This window comes from Amphiprion ocellaris, chromosome 19 (genome assembly GCF_022539595.1).
Source record: "Amphiprion ocellaris isolate individual 3 ecotype Okinawa chromosome 19, ASM2253959v1, whole genome shotgun sequence".
NCBI classification, from domain to species: domain Eukaryota; kingdom Metazoa; phylum Chordata; class Actinopteri; family Pomacentridae; genus Amphiprion; species Amphiprion ocellaris.
This window is the reverse complement of record NC_072784.1, coordinates 15727646-15747235: the sequence shown is the minus strand read 5'-3', so window position 1 is coordinate 15747235 and position 19590 is coordinate 15727646. Positions and strand designations below refer to the sequence as shown.

Here is a 19590-nt window from a genome sequence, read left to right as displayed (position 1 = left end):
ATTTGTTTAACAAAAAAGTTCAAATGGCGTCATTGTCTTTCTCTGACACCTTTGAAATACTCATATATATATATATATATATATATATATATATATATATATATATATATATATATATATATATATATATATATATATATATATATATACATATATACATATACATATATATATATATACATATATATATATATATATATATATATATATATATATATATATATATATATATATACATATATATATATATATATATATATATAGACACATACACACAGATTAATACTGAAGACATCAAAACTATAAAAGAATACATACAGAATTTTGTTGTAAACAAAAAAGTGTTAATATTGAGTATTAATTTGCAATGTAGAAAATAATCCAAATAAATAAAAAGCATTAAATGAGAAGATGTGTTCAAACTTTTGACTACAATATATGATATTGTAGTGTCCTTACTTGGATTTTTAAACTAGTCCATTTTTTCTATTACATTTTAATATTGTACACTATTATTTTTATTATTTAAATTACATAGGTGTAAATTTAGATTATATAAAATATTGTAAAGTCTTCATCTGGATATTTAAATTAATGCCATTAATTTATGTAATATGTATTATTGTATTAAATTTATTAGGTAAATTCATAACATTATTATTATTCCTGTACTGAAAAACATTTGGGCTTCAGGTCTGTTGTTAGAAATGTGCTCATCGACTCACACTAAAACACGAAAACAATATTTTAGCAGGACGTGTGATGCATTCATCTCCTTTAAAGTCAAAAGTAAATTATGAAAATAACTATTATAATAACAACAATAATAATAATAATGAATAAAATAATCGACGTGATTTTCTTGACGGAAGTGACGTCAGCAACTGCGCGGGTCAAAGTGCGCCTGAGCGCTGCGGACTTCCTTTCTGTTAGCGGAGCCGCAGACCAGCGCCAGTGAGTGAAATTTTTCTTAAACAATCTTCCTCCATCTCTGAAAATCTGACATATTTTAGAGTCTTAATCGCAGGACGTCTGCTACAGAGACTCCGTTAGTTCATATTTGTGTGTTATTGTCACTGTTTCTTTCTGATTAAAGACAAAATGAATCATTTTTGCAACGCTTCTTCTCCGCTGAAATCATTCCAACATGGCAGCTTCCTTCATATAGCTGCTCAGATTCCGTCTGAACGGACTGTTAGAGTGGATTGTTTTATTAATTCAAGCTGTTTCGTGTGCAGCGTTGGTTTATTGTATCTTAATCAGCGTTGAATAGCTTTTGAATGCGTATAAAATTGAAAAAAACGTTCCACAACCAGTTTAAAAGCCGCTCGCTAGCTGGATGCTAATGCTAGGCTAATGCTAAATTAGCCGACCACACAGCCAGCAACAACGAGGCGAAAACTTTAAACGCGTTCACAGATTTTAATGTTTGACTCGAGCGGGGTCACATCTTTAGTGTTTTCATGTACTGCATTGACAAAATGTGTAACTGAATTTTCTCTGTGGCAGAAATGGGGAAGTTTATGAAGCCTGGGAAGGTGGTGATGGTGCTAGCTGGACGCTACGCCGGACGCAAAGCTGTCATCGTCAAGGTAAAAACCTGCATCTGGTGGATGTCGGCTGCTGCTCATGTTGCTACACAAACTATGACATTTCTGTGAAAGACAGCCTGATTGCTGAATATGTTTGGGTATGCCAATCTGATGTGCATCGAGTCAGTTTACGGTCAAGATGACGAAGTTCATCTTTAGCATCTTCATATTTGACACCAAAGCAGTAATCAGTAACTCGGTTTCATTTAAATGTCAAGTACATAGAACTGCAAGAATTAGGGTAGCACTATAATTTCAGATTAATATCAAACAGGATTTCAGGAGAAAAGTGTTTTAAAAAGTACCTCTGTGTGTGTCACATTCAAATCAAAGTTCAGCACTGATTCGATCATTTACAACTCTTTAAATGATGAATTGTAAAGGTGTGGACGGCTGAGAATGACCTCCTTTATTCTCACCTCATAATAAACAATTGTTTTCCTGGCTAATGTGCAGTCGGCACAGTGTGGACAGCCAAACACATGGACGTCCTCATGGACTTGGTTGGATACTTGCCAGGACAGAGACACAACAAGCTTGAATTGCCCTCAGTTGTAATTGAGATTGATTGCAACTTTAAGGGGTTGTTTATGTTGTTAATTCATCAATGCACTCTGTGTGGCTCATGCAGCATGGTGTGGTTAAACTGACATACACTCAGCCTCATTGTTTACTAGCCACACTTCTTACATTTTGCTGGGCATCTGGTCAAGGGTTTAAACTGTTTTTTATATTCATCCCAGAATGATGTCTTGAGCCATTTTACCACATAAACTTGTGTTTTGGAGTTTTCTGCAGAACTAAAGGTTCCTGTCTAAAATCTCACCATAATTACAAAATGATGTAAACCTTTAATGGATTTTGCCGGTCCATCGTAGAATTTCTTTCCTTGTTGTTTTGAAGAACAATAGCAAAAGTGTTTTTAAAAATACCATTTGTAAAATGCTGGAAAGACTTTGAGTGTACCACTAGAATATCACCTAGCGCTTCACTCAGGCCTGCCAGCTTTTTTTGGGGGATGACCAGTGTATACCTGATATCACAGTCTTCTGTTGTCTCTTTGCAGAACATTGATGATGGAACCACTGACCGTCCTTACAGCCACGCTCTGGTCGCAGGCATCGACCGCTATCCCCGTAAGGTGACCACAACAATGGGCAAGAAGAAGATCGCCAAGAGGTCCAAGATCAAGGCCTTCGTCAAGGTGTTCAACTACAACCACCTCATGCCAACCAGGTCGGTGCAGAGAATCCAAACTTGCCTCCTGTGATGTTTATTATCTGCTCTATTATATACTGACTGGCAGAAAAGATTGTGATGACTGATGTTCTATAACCACAGCATACTTGAGACTCTTCTATAAAAACTGATGTCTGCTATTCAAGAAGTAAAAGCTGTGTTGTGTGTAGATGATGTCAGGATACCATGAGTTTTGAATTGTCATATTGTGCCAGAGATTGTTTGTGTGAAGAGGAATTAATTGATGAAAAGCCTAAAGCTCATGTTGGGAACTACATTTACTTTATTCTTGGTATTTTTGTTGCTTCTGTGGGTCACATACATGCTCAGATAACCACTAGTCACTGCAGTGTTATTGAATTAATCAGTATTTTAATCTCAGTGTGAAAAGATGTGGTAGAAATATTCCAAAAATCAATACAGCACACCAATTATTAATATAAGTGACAGGAAGACGCACAATATGAACCACCTCAGATGTCCACAGATTAAATAAGTTTTTATATATATATATATATATATATATATATATATATATATATATATATATATATATATATATATATATATATATATATATATCTGGAGACATGTAACCACCGATCAATGTATTTTATCCTGTGCTAGCTGTGAGCAGCTTTACATTTCCAATTGTGCCTTGTATTTTGGCAGAATACTATACATACTCTATGTAGAAATTAAAAAACACTCAGATGTTTAAAAGCCAAAATCTGCTTTGCGTTCCCTTGAATTTGTCACTTTTCTAGTTTGAACACTGCGTATTCAAGAGCTATTTTGTAGTGTGGATTTGAGATACAGTGATTTAATTGTGTAACAAGCACTGAAATTGATTAGTCTGTGGAACATCTGATAGTTTTGTAGAGATGATGGTGATTTCTTCACCAGTTGTTCAGTTTATACTGATATGGCAGCAGATTTTGTTTTGACATGCAACTTTTTTCACAATTTTTATGTGGAAATGACAGAAATCAGTTTGGTAAAAATAGCTGCTTGTTTTTTGTGACGGCTGGTAGGTTAAATCAGCCTGTTAGGTCTGTCAGCTCTAGATTTGAAGATTTTCCTTTTAAAATGAAAGAATGAACGATTTGAAACAGTCGGTTGTTAGAATGTGATTTGAAGTTATCGGGAAAAACCTTTCTTGAAGAAAAGCAGTATTTTGCTATCCACCTGAATGTGCTGTCTGAGTGCTTGTTGGACGTGTGTGACCCTCAGTCAGCTGCAACTTTTTAGTTTTTCTGTTGTTAAAATGAACTAAGGCGACACCTGGATACTGCAGGAGAACACCCACATCAGCTATGAACAGCTCTGTAACTTGGAGCACCTTGTGAGAATCAGAGCAGGGTTATTGCAGCTGCTCTGCTTTAAGTTGCTTTGAGTTTTAAACAGATGAAGCTGCAGACAGCTGTGGAAGATGTTTTCACGGCTGTGCTTCTTGTCCTTCAGATACTCTGTGGATATTCCTCTGGACAAAACTGTTGTCAACAAGGACGTCTTCAGGGATCCTGCTCTCAAGCGCAAAGCCAGGCGGGAGGCCAAGGTCAAGTTTGAGGAGAGGTGAGTGTCCCGGATTTACTTTTTCTTCAACGTCACAGATGTAATCCAAAGATGTACCAGAGCATCAAGTTTAGAGAATGTTCAATATGTGAGTGCTCAAAATGTCAATTAAATGGAACTGACATGGTAAATACTGATTCTTCAAACTGTAATTACATCAACATGTGAATCAGCTCTGTTTTAGGTTTATCAGAAATAATAAACTGAACGCATGTCTGCTCTGTTTCAGGTACAAGACTGGCAAAAACAAGTGGTTCTTCCAGAAGCTCAGATTCTAAATTCATTTGGTTTCACTAATAAATGTAAAAAAAAAAAAAAATGGATTTTGACTGTCGACTCTCTTTTGATATCTTCTGTTGAATTTAAATGACGGGTTTAACTGTGTTTAGTTTATCACTTTCTTTTAAAGGCTCCTATCTGGAAAAATCTCAGGTTGTTGAGCTGAATACTTAAAACACACATGAAATATCGACTGAATGCTTTCAAAAGGTGAAATAGTTGTTGATCTTAATATACGATCTAACAAGCTGTTTAATTTGTAAGTACGTAGTAGAGCACATGTCTACATATGAGAACATCCAAACGTTCTTCAAATGTTCTAGTGTAAATGAAACATGGCTGCTAAGTTTAAATGAAGGATTCTGATGTGAATATTTGAATATGGAAAAACTGTACTTGGGTAGAATTTTTCACTTTATTGTACTTTTTGCTCTACAGATGGAGTAAAAAGATGGAGTAAAAACGAACACATTTTGGACACAATAACTCAATCTGAAATATCCGATTGAGTTATTGTGTCCAAAATGTGTTGGTTTTGGACACAAACTGCAACTAAAGTTAAAACTCGTTCCACTTAAATTAGCCACAACTCCAAAACATCTTATTTGCAGTGAATATTAAATATATCAATAATGGAGTGTATAATGTGACAAGATTTCTTGTCTTACAGTGTAAATTATTTGCTTTTATTTAAAGAGCAACTTGAAAGTAGAATTTTTCACTTAAATTTTACTTAATATTTCTTGAAAATAAATGATTTTAAAAAAAAATTTTTTTTTAAACACTCAGTTTCATGTCTATAAAGGCAGAAATCCAGATGAAATATCCAGTATTTTGCACAATGGTCTGCTTTATGTATTTTTTTATATACTGAGTTATGTTAGGACTTTTAAGGGAGACGTACTGTTTCTGAAGTTAAGTTCCTTCCTATTTTTTATCAACAGTAAACCACTGAGGTCACAAACCTCCATGTTGCTCTTCATCTGTGTTTTATGCCACAGTTGAATGAGTTTATTTACTGGTAATATTCATACAAAAGCTCATGGGCAGAAACAAGTTATTGATTCTGTAGTTTGCATCAGAACTTTTAAACGGCTTCTTATAAATCTGTTCTTGCTGGAATATTTTATAAGGTTTAAGGATGTCAAATACAACTTTGTAATTAAGGCCTCAATCCAACAGAAAGAACCTTAAGATATTTGACATTAAGAACAATGCTGTCATCCAACTGTAAATGAAGATTACTGACATTTTTTGAGTCATTTATTACTGAGTAGGACATAAGCTGACCTGGAAACTTGACTTATTAATGGGGAAAAAAGCTTCTGCATTCAAATGCAACAAAAACAGAAAACCTGCCTGTTACTGAGAACTGATGAATATATATTTCCATCTACTATGTAGTGAAGAAATCATAATAATGACAAGTTAGCTGAGTTGATAACTATTGATTTATTTATTTAATATACTTCAATTAAATATAGTAAAAAGAAATAGAACCAGAGACACACTGGGTGCTGTGCAACACTTAAGATGTTCTTTAGCAATACAAGCTGTGATGCTGCATTTGATTTCCGTTGGATTTATCAAATTTCATCAAGCTATCTGATTTTTATTTTATATAAATAAAACATGGAAATATGTTTTTTTTAAAAACGTCAAATTACAACCTGCTTAACAGAAAGGGGGAAAAAGCATTCTAAAAGACTGAAAACAAGTAAAAATTAAAGATAAACAGTAAACAGAAATAATAAAAAAGTAGTTTATATATGTGCGATTTAAAAAAAACAAGATCAGATGAAACTGAAACATAGCAGACGTGAAGTTCAACGAAATGCATAAACATTCTGAGTCAGTTTCCTTCTTTCCTGTGGTGTTTCGCACTTGTTGTTATATAAAGTCCCATATTTACGACCGTTCCTGAACGCAACAGCACATAACGTTTCCTGTTGCAGAGAAAAAGAAACTGAAAGAATAAATGTGATTTCAGAGCTCAGGTCGTCGAGAGAGGGTGAGTTTACTGTTTTTTTAATCCAAACATTTAAAAATTAGCTTTATATAATTCAGACTCATCGTTAAAGTTTTCATTTGGCGTTTAGATTTCAGCAGAACATGATTTATTTCAAGTTAATTCGAGACTTTAATGAGGTGTTTATGTGACAACAACAGGCCTACAGGAGATTAATTGCTCTCAAAGTTTAGTTCAGCTGCGTTTTTCCTTTTTGGCACACAGTCTGCGTTTGTCCTCTATTAATAAATGTTTTAATTAGGCTCATTTTGAGGGACAACAAGTTAAATGTGTGATATTTTGTGGATTCTTTTAGGTTGCTGTTGTTATGTCTTCCGACGAGGTGAGAACAATGTCAAGTATTTTGCCTCTTCATGTTGTTGTTTCCTGTGCTGAAGCATTCCTATTGAATTGTTCTTAATACCTATAGATATAATGCTGCTTTCCTCTATAAGACTGACTATTTTTCTACCATATTCTAGTGCAGATGTCTGTTGAGGTGTTAATTCTCCCTGTTCCTCTTATTTTTTAGGATTTCTCTCTGGTTGACGATCCACAAATGTCTGAAAACACACTGGAGGGAGTCAAGGCTGCAATCAGCTGCTACAAGGTGAGCGGAAACTCAACATTTATTAGAGAATTTGGCTTTAGAACACACAAACACACCCACATAATCCTATAATACAGACAGTAAATACGGCAAAATTAAAATACATGATGGAAGAGTCAAAATCTAAGACATACATCATATAAAGTCACTTATATAAAGCTTTAGAATACATAAATGTTTGTCAAATGTCAAATGTTTGCATAAAAATGCTGCAATGTTGTAACTGCAAATCCTTTAAAAAAGAAGAACAACAAATTATTATTTGTAAAAAACAAATACAGATTTTTGATCTGATTATTTGCAGTTTTGGCAAGTATTTAAAAAAAATTTTCCCCAGTTCCAGTCAACATGTTAATTAATACTTTTATATGTAATTTTAGTGGATGTAGTTTGTTAAATCTTTAAAACAACATTTTAAAAAAGTTGCCATTTTTCAATCCTTAATATATTTAGTTTTTCTTTCAAATAAGATATTTTTATTTTATTTATATGTATTTTTTTGATCAAACATTGTAAAAGAATGAAGACTTGTTTGTAAAAAATACAGATTGTTGATGTGGATGTTATTCTAGCCTGTTTATTTATTTATTTTACAGTCAGCTTGTACATTTTTAAATTTTTTGTGATTTTACCAGTTATCTTCTGTAATTTAGCAAAACACAGTTAAAAACAGTTAAAAAATTATTACTTTTTTCCAAGTTCTTAACATTTATATATTTTGAAATGGCAGCAAACAACTGTAAACTAACTATTGTAAAACAAACAAGCAAGCAGACCAAAAAAACACAACAGCAACAAACAACAATAAAGTGAATTACCATTTATAAAAATGATGATTTTTATGTGGATATTTTGTGTATTTTTTATACAATTTTTGTCAGTTTTTATTTTATTCCTTTATTTTTTTAACAGTCCACATGTAAATTTATACTTTTCCTGTGATTTTACTAGTTATTATTTGTAATTTAACCCCCCCCCCCCCAAAAAAAACAAACAAAAAAACAAAAACAAAAAAAAAAAAAAAACAGGAAAACCCGTAAAATAACAGCAAATCCAGGTAAAACTCTTTATAGATATACACTAGTTTGGGTTCACCCAGACAATTTCAAGTTTTCCATGAAAACTCACACTTTAATTCATGCACTAACATAATTGCACAAGGGTTTTCTAACCATCAATTAGCCTTTCAACACCATTAGCTAACACAATGTAGCATTAGAAAACAGGAGTGATGGTTGCTGGAAATGTTCCTCTGTACCCCTATGAAGATATTCCATTAAAAATCAACCGTTTCCAGCTAGAATAGTCATTTACCACATTAACAATGTCTAGACTGTATTTCTGATTAATTTAATGTTATCTTCATTGGAAAAAAAAAACTTTTCTTTCAAAAATAAGGAGATTTCTAAGTGACTCCAAACTTTTGAACGGTCGTGTAGTTAATGGAGAAGCATTTTTATTTTAGAGTTTTAAGCTGCTGTTCCGGAAAAATAAGACATTCAGACTGGGATGGGCATTTTATAGATTGATTGATTGATGGATGGATATTGATTGGCGAGTGGAGTTTTGAACGCAGCTTTTCTTGTGCATTAACAGAAGAAGCATGAGCTGCTGCTGGAGGAGCACAAAGAGCTGGCTGCTGCCAGAGACGACCGGCGGGATATGGCCAAGCAGTTCAAGCAACGCACCGACAAACTGATCCAGGCCACAAAGGACGACCAGCGATCGCACAACGACCAGCTCGCTAACGAACAGGTGAGTTTGTTTTAATGTGTCGGCTTCTCAGTCGCTGTGATGTTTGAGCTTCACTGTGCAGAACGATGTAGATCCAGTCGGCTGTTTGCAGCTTTAAAAGTTTCTCTTAAGACTGCTGCTCTGAAAACACAGTAAAGCTCAAAGCATTTTTTCCAGAGTGGTCCTGTCAAAGGGAAAATGTTACTGAGATTACAGACGTTCAGGTTAAAACACAGACAGTAACAAAGAACTAAGTCAAGACTTAAAACAGCAGAAGGAAACAAACATTGTAAGACTAAGTTTATGCAGCATTTTTCAAAGGAAGTATCAAATTCAACTCAATGTAAAACTAATATTCAGCCAGCATCAAATGGATTGACAATTTAAAAATGTCAGATATAAAATTAAATTTTCGTCACAGGTGATGTTGCAGATGCAGAATGATGACTTCTAATAGTGATGATTTATTTCCTAGCAGTATAGAATAATAATATAGAATAATACTTTACTGCACTGTTGCATTCTACGTTGCTTTATTGGTGTAATTACAATGATATTTGTCTTTCATAATTATTTGTCATCCAAATTAGGGAATATTTAGTGAGATAATGCTTAATTCACAGACATGAAAATACCAAAAATATTTTCTTAAAATGTGTGGAATTATACAATATATGTAGTCTTTAAAGGCTTTTTTTAAAATGCATTTTTTCTCAAATTCTGAGCCAGAAATCTCCACTTCATGAGCTCTTACATTCACCAAATTTAACAATTTTATTTCTTGGTTTCTTTATATATTCATTAATATCCTGATTTATAGAATATTTTATTAACAAAAACGTGACGATTTCTTTTTTTTTTCTGATTTACTGAGCAAAAAAATAGATTTCCGAACTCAATTCTGTAAAAACCTTTAAAAGTAATAAGTCAACAAGATGAAACTACATTTTAACCTGGTTTTAGCCTGTGTTCTGAAATCTATGTAAAGTAGAGCAATTTTACATAGATAATATTTCACTGACTTGATAAAGCAAAGCATTTCAGAAAAGATCAGTGCAAGCAACTCATTTCCAGAAAAAGAATAAAAGAAGAACCAATTGAATCTGGTATATATAGTGAATTTAGGTTTAAAAATGTGCAATATTTATTCTTTTATAGTTGGTTTAGAATCATTCTAAAAAGCAGCATCACATTCATTAGACCTTTTTAAAATTACTAGTGTTTTCTTTAATCCAGTTTTGGCCATCATTGCATTTAAACGGGATATTTACACAGCAGTTTTAGTTAAAAAGGAGTGAAAAAGACGGAGTTTAGATAAACAGAGAAAAAAACTGAAGAGAATAAATTGTCTTTGCTTAAACTTGTAATAAATGAGTAGATGTAACACTGAGTTTTATGTTTCATCACCTGTTTGTGTTCTAGATGAAGCTGGATCAGCTGAAGCTGGAGAATGATGAACTGATGAAGGAGCTGCAGAAAGTCGAGGCCGCTCTGAAGGATCAGAAAGCTGAAAACAAACATCTGAGGCAGCAGACAGACGTACGTCCGGCTGACAGACGTCTGCAGTCTGCAGCCGAACCACCGTGACTAAACCTGCTTCACATTCAGATTCCTTTATTGTCATTATACGATTCAACGAAATTCAAGCACTAGTAAAACAGATCTCATAAAAAAATACACATAAAGCAGTAAATAATAAATACCACACTTCCTCCTCACTGCCCTCCCACCCACACACATAATACGCACATGCATGTTGTACACATTAAATACAGTTTTGTCGGTTTCAGGTGTTCGGCGCTGTGCCGGAGAAAAAGGTCGTCTTCACCGGTTTGACAGCAAATGCAGACGATACAGAGGAGTTTGAGATGAAACCTCACATCGTTTATCCGATGGAGGGCGGCACGGCGCTGGTGACGTTCGAGGAGGAAAGCGGTGAGTTTGTGTTCATGTAAAATACAAAACATGCTGCATAATACAGGAGGAATTTCAAAATAAAAGTTAGAATAAAAAAGAACAACGTATACAGACTGATGTTCATGCTGTGTTTAATTATCGTGTGATTTTACTTTTTTCCTCAGTGTGATTGCCAGCATTGCTTAAGTTAAATTCTAGTGTTGTTGTAGTTTACATAATTTATTTAAGTAACCTTGTTGCTTTTCTACTCGGCTCTGCATTTATTCTCATGTTTTGTCATTTTGTTTTTCCGACCAGCATCTGTCACAAGAATTTCCTTTGGGATCAATAAAGTTTTATCTTTATTTTTCGGTAAAACCTCTTTCATATTAAACCAGGACTGTGTAGAAAACAGATTTAAAGAGGTTTTGGTGCAAATTTAGAATTGAAAACATTAGAAATACGTAGGTGAGGGCTTTGAAAGTGAATCCTAAATTTGATTTTATTGTGTTTTTTTCTGCAACAAATTGATGAACATCTTTTTGTGGATTGTTTTTCGTGTTTAAAAAGAGTCACCACACCTTTTTAAATCAAGAGTTCAGGATATATTAAAACAGGCATACCACTTTCTTCTAACGTAGATCACTAAATGTGTGTTTCAACAGCAGAACCTAAATTGTAATTTTGCAGGCATAGTTACAGATGTAAAAGTTGCTTCAACTGATCCTGAAAACAGGCTGATAAACAGTATGTGTAGTTTTACTTGCATGGTCTGATTCGGCCACTAGGGGAGCACAAAGGAGCTTCTGGTGATTTGCAGACTTGTGTAGTTTTGTTTTATCTCATTTATTCTCACTAGTAAGAAAGTGTGATCTTTAATGAAATGATAAGAACGGAGAGCAGATTTATTGTCTCAGTCAGATACAGTAAACTAGAAAAGCACTCAGAGAGCACAGTACTCCGCCAAGGCTGCTCATTCCTCCCTATGGCATGTCAGAAATGCAGCATTTTTTTTTTTTCTTAAATGCAGCATTTGTTGATTAGTTATTGATGATCAGAAATCACATCACCATAGAATGTGGTCATTTAATATAGATGTTTCCACAAACAAAATGACCTTGCGCTGAGCACAGGCGTGTGTTATGCATGTGTACGTTATGTACGGATACCGAATCGCGTGATCTGAATATGTGGCGGGCGGTGGGAATTGATGGGACTAGTAAACACCCCCACAATTTAATCAATTATTCCTTGTATGATTTCCGATGGGTAAATCCTGATAAGTCAGCAGCGGTCGATTTGTAGTAGGATCGCAATCATGTAATTGTCAGCAGGCAGCTGATGTAGTGTTCACTTGTTGTCATAGTTACAGTGACGCTGTGCCGCTATCTCGCAATGATACAGAAATCTTTAACAAATCCATGGATCCAGACTATAAGCCGCATCGCTGGCAAAATCTAATTACTTGGTCCTTGTGTCACTTCTGACCTTCCCTGAAAATTTCATCCAAATCCATTAATCCGTTTCTGAGTAATGTTGGTAACAGACAGACAGACAGACAAATGTACGCCGATCGTCACATAAGATGAAGTAATTCTCCTAAACAGACATTTTGCATCTTAATTCATCAGTTTTGACAGATTTTAACCGTCTCAGACTTGTTTTTGTTTTTGTGGAGGGTTCCAGTAACTGAGACAGAAGTAGGACAGTGTTTATGTCTCTGACTGTTCAGACACTAATATTCTGCACATTGAGGGAAAAAAAAACATCTGAGAATCTAAAATTTCATCCTGTCTGCTGGTTTCTGTGCAGCCAAACATCCTCTCTCAGGTCAGACCGACCTGCTGTAATATCTGTGTCCATCACTGTGTGACTAAGAGTTCAGCTAGAACAAGAGGGGATTTCAAGGACATTCAAACTGTAGTAAAACATCTGAGCAGCACCTGGCAGCAGGTGATCCAGGAAGTTTCTGCACAAATCAGACGTTAATGCCTTAAACTACACCGAAACAATGACTCAGCTGTGTCAGGTCAAAGAGAAGCAGCAGAAAACCAGCTGTGTTTGGTTCAGTGAAGTTATTTGCTGCTCAGTGATCAAAGTGTAAAACGATAATTAGTCTGTGCTGCACAGCTTTTCTCAATCTCTCAATGTTTTTTGATATTGCAAACCTCAATGCTCTTACTTTTCTTTTTTATTTTCTATTGCAAGTTCTCTAAGACGTTTAAAGATCTAAATCTTTGTTTTATTGTGACCAAGTTGCTGCTCTGTTCTTGACAATCTGAAGGTTTTTTTAAGATGTTTTCAGCAGTGTTTGACCAGAACAACCGACCAAATGTCAGTCATAGCAGAAGTTTAGCTGATTTTTATTAATTGTTGGTGAAAGATTAGAAAGAATAAACCCTGATCCTTAGAGACATGGTAGATTTGAGTGTTGTAACCCTTTTTTGGAGAGACTCAATTAGAATCAACAGGAGAGAACTTCTATAATCATTTTATTGAATTCTGCTCTGTTTCATATTGAATTTGATCAGTTTAATAATCACTTTTAAGGCTTGTTTTTTCTTAGTCCCTGCCTCCCTACCAGCCTAAACAGATCTGCAGAAGGAGATCAGAAAATCAAACTTAATGTTTTCTTTAAAGTGATCTTTAAAACTCACTATTTTAGACTTCCTTCACATTGGTTTTGTATTATTTTTACTTTTTCTCGCTGTATTTTGCTTGTATTTTCGCAAACTGAAGTAATGCAGGACTGCAAACTAGCCCAGCCTCTGTACAAGACCAAGATGATCCAAGATGATCTAAATCTCTAGATCCACCATTATCATTTTAGCTGCATGTTTGTGGTGCTAATTACCAATAATAAACTTACTACTAAGCAGCTGATGCACTGGAACTCTGGAGCTTCTGTCATTTTAAACAAACAGACTTGACAAATCTCTGCTGTGTTTTAATTTGTAAAATCCTAACTGACTCTTTTTTTATCAGTTGCAAAGAAGATTCTGACCATGAAGGAGCATAAAGTGGATCTGGGAGGAGAGTGTAGCATCACTGTGGAGGCCAAGCAAGTTCACCTGATGCTGCCAAAGCTGGTGGAGGTAAAACAGAACAAATGAGCCAAATCTAGCGTTAGTGCAGCATTAGCTTCATTAAGCTTCGTTAAAGTGATTCATGATGTGTTTCTGTTCTGCAGATCGACACTGACGTTTGTCCTCATCGCATTTTGATCTCCAGCCTGCCCAAGATGGACACCGAGATGCTGCTGAACAAGCTGGAGATCCACTTTTCTAAGCGTAAACACGGAGGCGGGGAGGTGGACGAATGTGAAATGATGCCTGACTCTGGGAACGTGGTGCTGACGTTTGTGGACCAAAACTGTGAGCATCTTTAGTAGAATTCTGTGGACTACAGCTCATCTTAAAGATAAAATCTGCAGGAATGTTTTGTGCAACATGAAGGTTAAGTTTTTAATTTTTTTAAAACTCTTTGTCCTGTCAGTCGCCAAAGGTTTGACGGAAACAGAATATCATGAAGTGAAGCTGCTACAGACGAAGCACAAAGTGAGAGTGACTCCTTTTCTGAATGGAAAGATCACAAACTTAGAGGTAAGCATATGCATTAGGAGAAGCAAAAAGCTTGCCACTTTTATATGATCCTGAATGTCAGATCTTCATCTGTGTTGTTTCCTGTCAGACCAAGATGACGGCGTGTCTTCGCACTGTGCTGCTGACAGGAATACCGGCCGTCATGGAGCAGGAAACTTTGCAGGATCTGCTGGAAATCCACTTCCAGAAAAACGGCAACGGCGGCGGGGAGATCGAAGCTTTCCTCTACAACCCTGTGGGTCAGCAGGCCTCAGCCCTGTTTGGAGGCATCTCCCCAGGAGCAGAGGAGAACAAGTAGCTGTAGATTTACACAAAACAACTTCTCAGATTCAGGGTGATGACAGCTGCCAAAAATGAAGATCTAATCCAAGCTGCTGAAAAATCTCTTTAAGTGTTATGTTCTGTTTTCAGAGCTGTTGTAATCCAGCACAAAGTTGTCTAACTTCTTGTTTTGGGGTATCACGTAAACTTGTTGTTTTTTTCTCGAACCAAGTCTAAGAATAATCTATTATCCATTATCCATCCATTATCTATACACCGCTTAATCCTCATTAGGGTCGCGGGGAGCTGGAGTCTATCCCAGCTGACTTAGGACGAAGGCAGGGGACACCCTGGACAGGTCACTAGTTTATCACAGGGCTGACTAATCTATTGGGAATATTTAAATTTGGTGTATTCGGAGATGAAGAAGGCTTTACACTGGGTGTTTTCTGTCTAAATACACTATAAATAGAAAAATGCAATATCAAACATTAATTCACTTTTTGTCTTACAAAACTTCGCAGTATTGTTACATACAAATGTAAACTGCTTCCTGTAATACATTAAATTGGTATGTGGAATGATAAAAAATGAAGAGTTTTTGTTTCCTTGACATAGCTGGAAATGTATAATAGCACCCCCATAGACTATAATATAAAATAATATAATTTTATATAAAATAATATAATATATGAAATAGAATACAACCCGACAAGCAAGTCTATATCACCAGTTTTGACATTTAAAAGCCTTTGAATTTTTATTGTAGATTTTATGATAAAAATAATGTATTTTTGAATTTACCTTTTCAAAATTCTATCACTGATTTGTATTATTATTTTTAAATTGTGTACGTTTTTTCTGAACTCATCCTTTTAGAATTTCTGTAAATCTTTTTATTTTTGTTTTTCAATCTTTTAGAAATCTAGCATCAAAATTTCTAGTTTTTGTTTCTTAGATATTCAAATTTCAATTTAATCCAGAGGCAGAAAAAAGTCTAATTAAACATCCGGGTCACACGTTAAGCGATGGATCAGCCAATCAGTTTATGTTCCACTGGTCATGTGACGCTGATGAGGAAGGCGGTTAGCTAGCTGGAGGACTGCAGCTCGAGCACGTTGGTGAGTGTTTTGCCTTTTATTTGACTTTTGTGTCTATTGTTTTTTTGTAAGATTCAGTAACAAGTAACACCTGACATGCTGTACATTACTAGATATTATCGTATATCAAGTACACGGAACGTTTTATATATATATATATATATATATATATATATATATATATATATATATATATATATATATATATATATATGTAAAATTAAAAGTGGCATTTTCTGTGACAGAACTTAACTTTATTACAGATCATCAATGCGTACCTGACAACTGCCATCTGTGACGTGAGGACAGCTGGAAAAAGAGGAATGTTGGTAGACTCCTACAGAATGACTGCTATCTGGCATGGAGATGTCAAAGGCCTAAAGAAGGTAAGTGATATAAATGTGATCACGTTGTGTGGACTGTAAGGAGATTTTCAGTCATTGTACTATATTGTATCATTGCAGGTCAACCCTATGGACTTTGAAGTCATGGTGGGAGCTAGTGATGGGAGTATCGATACCATGGTATCGATACCCGTATGTCACCCATTTTGGTATCGACTACTCCATTAAAGTATCGATTACTAATTAATAAATGCGAAATAAAAGTGTGTGTCTCAATTCTAGATATTTTTAGATGACTTACTCCAGTGTTCTGTACCGAAACACCCCCCAGCCCGCAGCATATTGAACTGGTCCATCAGTCACGTGACCAGAAGAGCCGCCAGTTGTGTGTGTTTACCCTGTTAGCAACAACACGGCACGGCATGGACGGGTGAATTTGAAAAATCGGAGAAATGGCCACCAAAAAGAAGCGTTGTATGGACATATTTTTCGCCAGCTGATAAAACTTCAGCCAGGTGTGAAGTGTGTCACAAGAGAGTTCAACACAGCAGCAACACGAGCAATCTGTTCAAACACCTGAAGTGTGTGCATCCAGAGGCTCATGCCGAAGCTGAGAAAAGGCAAGAAGACGCAGAGCAGAACGCGGCACCTGCACCCATCAGGCAAACAACTTTGAAAGAAAGTTTTAAAAAAGGCAAAGTCTATCCAGGTAAGGTAATGTGTCTGTCTGTGTCTGTCCCTAAATACAGAGACATCATGTTGTGTTGAAAAGGCTGTTTGAATTTAAATAGAGTATCTTGTTTTTCATTCCATGGAAAGAAATGATTGAAGCTGAGACTTCTGTCTGAGTAAAATAGTTAGGGGTCGAGCACTAACAGTGTAAGGCCACTGTTGTAACCACTGGGTTTATTATGGCTCTGTATCAATATACAATACACTGGATACAAGCTGTTCAATTTCTTGTTTGTCCCTGTCATTAATCCTTTTCAGATGACTCACATAGAGCCCAGGAGATCACCAGGAGCCTTGCTCAGATGATTGCAAAAGACTTGCAACCCATTTCAGTTGTTGAGGATCCAGGTTTCTGTCATTTTATGAAGATGGTGGATCCCCAGTACCAGATCCCAAGTAGGAAATCACTGGTGACAGATGTACTTCCAAAACTATATGCACAAGTACGAGAAACATTGAAAGACTCCATACAGTCAGCAAGCAGTCTGGCTTTAACATGTGATATGTGAACTGCAAGAACAACTGAATCTTATTTGACTGTGACAGGACACTTTACTGACAAGGCTGGCAGATGCAGTCCTGCAATCTTGCAACAATCCATGTAGCTGTACAGCACACAGCAGACAACATTTCTGAGCTCCTCGTGAAAATCACTGATGACTGGGACATTACTAGTAAAGTTCATACTGTTGTGACAGACAGTGGGGCTAATATGGTGTCTGCTGTGTGGAAAACTTACTGGAAGCACATTCCATGTTTTGCACACACACTCAACCTCATTGTAAAGGCAGACACAAGTCTTGAGTCCATCTTGGAGAAATGTGGTGCTGTTGTTCGGTTCTTCCACCACAGCACCAAAGCGACTGACAAACTGAAAGAGGTACAAAGTCAGTTACAGTTGCCACAGCACAGACTAATGCAAGCAGTGGATACACGGTGGAATTCTGTGCTGTACATGCTGGAGACACTGTATGAACAGCAAGAAGCCATCACAACTGCACTTTGTCTACTTGGAAGAAACAGCTTGTGCCTGAATGGGGAAGAGTGGTCCCACATTACCCAGGCCATTGAAGCACTAAGACCTTTTGAAGAGGCCACTAAGGAGGTTTCAGCAGAGCAGTATGTAACTATTTCCAAAGTCATCACACTGGTCTGTCTTCTTCAACGTTCTGCAGGGCAGAAGGATAACACTCTGGCTTCACAACTTGCAGCACAATGCCAGCGGCGCTTTCAAAACATTGAACACAGCCACACTATTGCAGCAAGCACCTTTTTGGACATCAGGTTCAAAAACATTGCCTTCTGTGACATCGGAAATGTGGAAACAATTAAATCAAGAATCATCAGTGATATGCAAGGCATGGGCTGCAGTGAGAGAGAGATGTCCAGCAGTGAAGCCTCAACATCTGCATCTGTTACTGCATCAACATCAGCAGAGTGTTCAGCTTCCCAGGGAGGATTGTGGCAGGAGTGTGACACTCGGGTTTTGGCTTCTCAGAGCAATCGCACAGCAAACACAGATACATACATTGAAATGCGCAGATACATGGAAGAAAAAGTGATCCCAAGGAATGAGGACCCTTTGCTTTGGTGGAAAAAAAAATGAGAGAGCATTTCCACAACTGAGCAAAGTGGCAAAGAGATACCTCGGATATGTTGCTACATCTGTTCCAGCAGAGAGGCTGTTTTCTAAGGCAGGAGAGACAGTTAGCCAGAAGCGCAATCGCCTCAAACCTGAGAATGTTAATATGTTGCTGTTCATAAACACCAATCTGAAGCTGTAAAGACAAGTGTGCACTTTTTTTTTTTGTTTAACAATTTTATTTAATTCATATTTATGTTATTTATTATATTGTATTGATGACAAACATTTTTGTCAGGATCATTTTGTGAAAATAATGCTGCTCAGCCAAAATTCAGAGTAAGTTCAAATATGTTTTGTTTTATTTAATTCTTCTTTATTTTAATTATTTGTTTAACTTTTGTATTTTGAACCGTGCACATGAAAGTTGTTACATGGCCAGTATTTGGCGTTATTTGTTTTTAGGAGAACTAATAATATGATTGAGAAAAAAATTCAATAAGAAATTACCAGTAATCGGTATCGGTAATTGGTATCGAATATTTTATGCAAAAAGTAATCGGTATCGTATCGAATCTTAAAAGTGTGGTATCGCCCACCACTAGTGGGAGCCATTTGTGACTGCAGCCATTGGACACTGGCTGTAAAGGCCCTTGGCTACTTTCACATTAGACGAACCATGTTGATTTTATTGTTCCTAATGCATCTGTTGCTGGTCTGTATGTTCAATCTATTCACAAATTAAAAGGTCAATCTTTGCTGACCACTGTTCCCTCTAAGCTGCACGTGTGCGCAATTGCGCACTGCTGACACGGTCTCCGCACACAGAAAATCTGCGCTGCGCACAAAAAAAAAAAAATCCAACCTAAATTGTAAATAAAATAAACACGTAACAATTCATTCTGTGCTATTTTTCAGTGTGAGTCAGTGAGTGACGGTGACTGGCTGCTGCAGCCAATGATGCGGTTCACATACGTATTTACCATAGACTGTATATAATGGTATTTACGCAGCTAATCAACGTCAGGCGTCCTTA

The 19590-nt window shown here is 36.1% G+C and overlaps 4 protein-coding genes across 4 annotated transcripts in view; 3 read left to right on the top strand and 1 right to left on the bottom strand.

The window, feature by feature from the left end:
• bcat2 (branched chain amino-acid transaminase 2, mitochondrial) overlaps nucleotides 1-19590 on the bottom strand; it is a 242702-nt gene that overhangs the window by 208806 nt on the left and 14306 nt on the right. The window lies entirely within an intron of this gene.
• rpl27 (ribosomal protein L27) lies at nucleotides 879-4725 on the top strand. Its single transcript, XM_055004927.1, has 5 exons — nucleotides 879-954; nucleotides 1510-1592; nucleotides 2659-2828; nucleotides 4296-4406; nucleotides 4636-4725. The coding sequence occupies exons 2-5, from the start codon at nucleotides 1512-1514 to the stop codon at nucleotides 4682-4684; spliced, it is 411 nt and encodes a 136-aa protein (XP_054860902.1). The 5' UTR covers nucleotides 879-954; nucleotides 1510-1511; the 3' UTR covers nucleotides 4685-4725.
• ifi35 (interferon-induced protein 35) lies at nucleotides 5850-15387 on the top strand. Its single transcript, XM_023296215.3, has 10 exons — nucleotides 5850-6696; nucleotides 7010-7036; nucleotides 7226-7303; nucleotides 8900-9058; nucleotides 10460-10576; nucleotides 10828-10972; nucleotides 13919-14028; nucleotides 14124-14307; nucleotides 14429-14535; nucleotides 14624-15387. The coding sequence occupies exons 2-10, from the start codon at nucleotides 7022-7024 to the stop codon at nucleotides 14831-14833; spliced, it is 1125 nt and encodes a 374-aa protein (XP_023151983.2). The 5' UTR covers nucleotides 5850-6696; nucleotides 7010-7021; the 3' UTR covers nucleotides 14834-15387.
• Nucleotides 16186-19317, top strand: LOC118469588 (E3 SUMO-protein ligase ZBED1-like). Its single transcript, XM_035943200.2, has 3 exons — nucleotides 16186-16282; nucleotides 16361-16949; nucleotides 17231-19317. Exon 3 carries the CDS (start codon nucleotides 17544-17546, stop codon nucleotides 18576-18578), a length of 1035 nt encoding a protein of 344 aa, XP_035799093.1. The 5' UTR covers nucleotides 16186-16282; nucleotides 16361-16949; nucleotides 17231-17543; the 3' UTR covers nucleotides 18579-19317.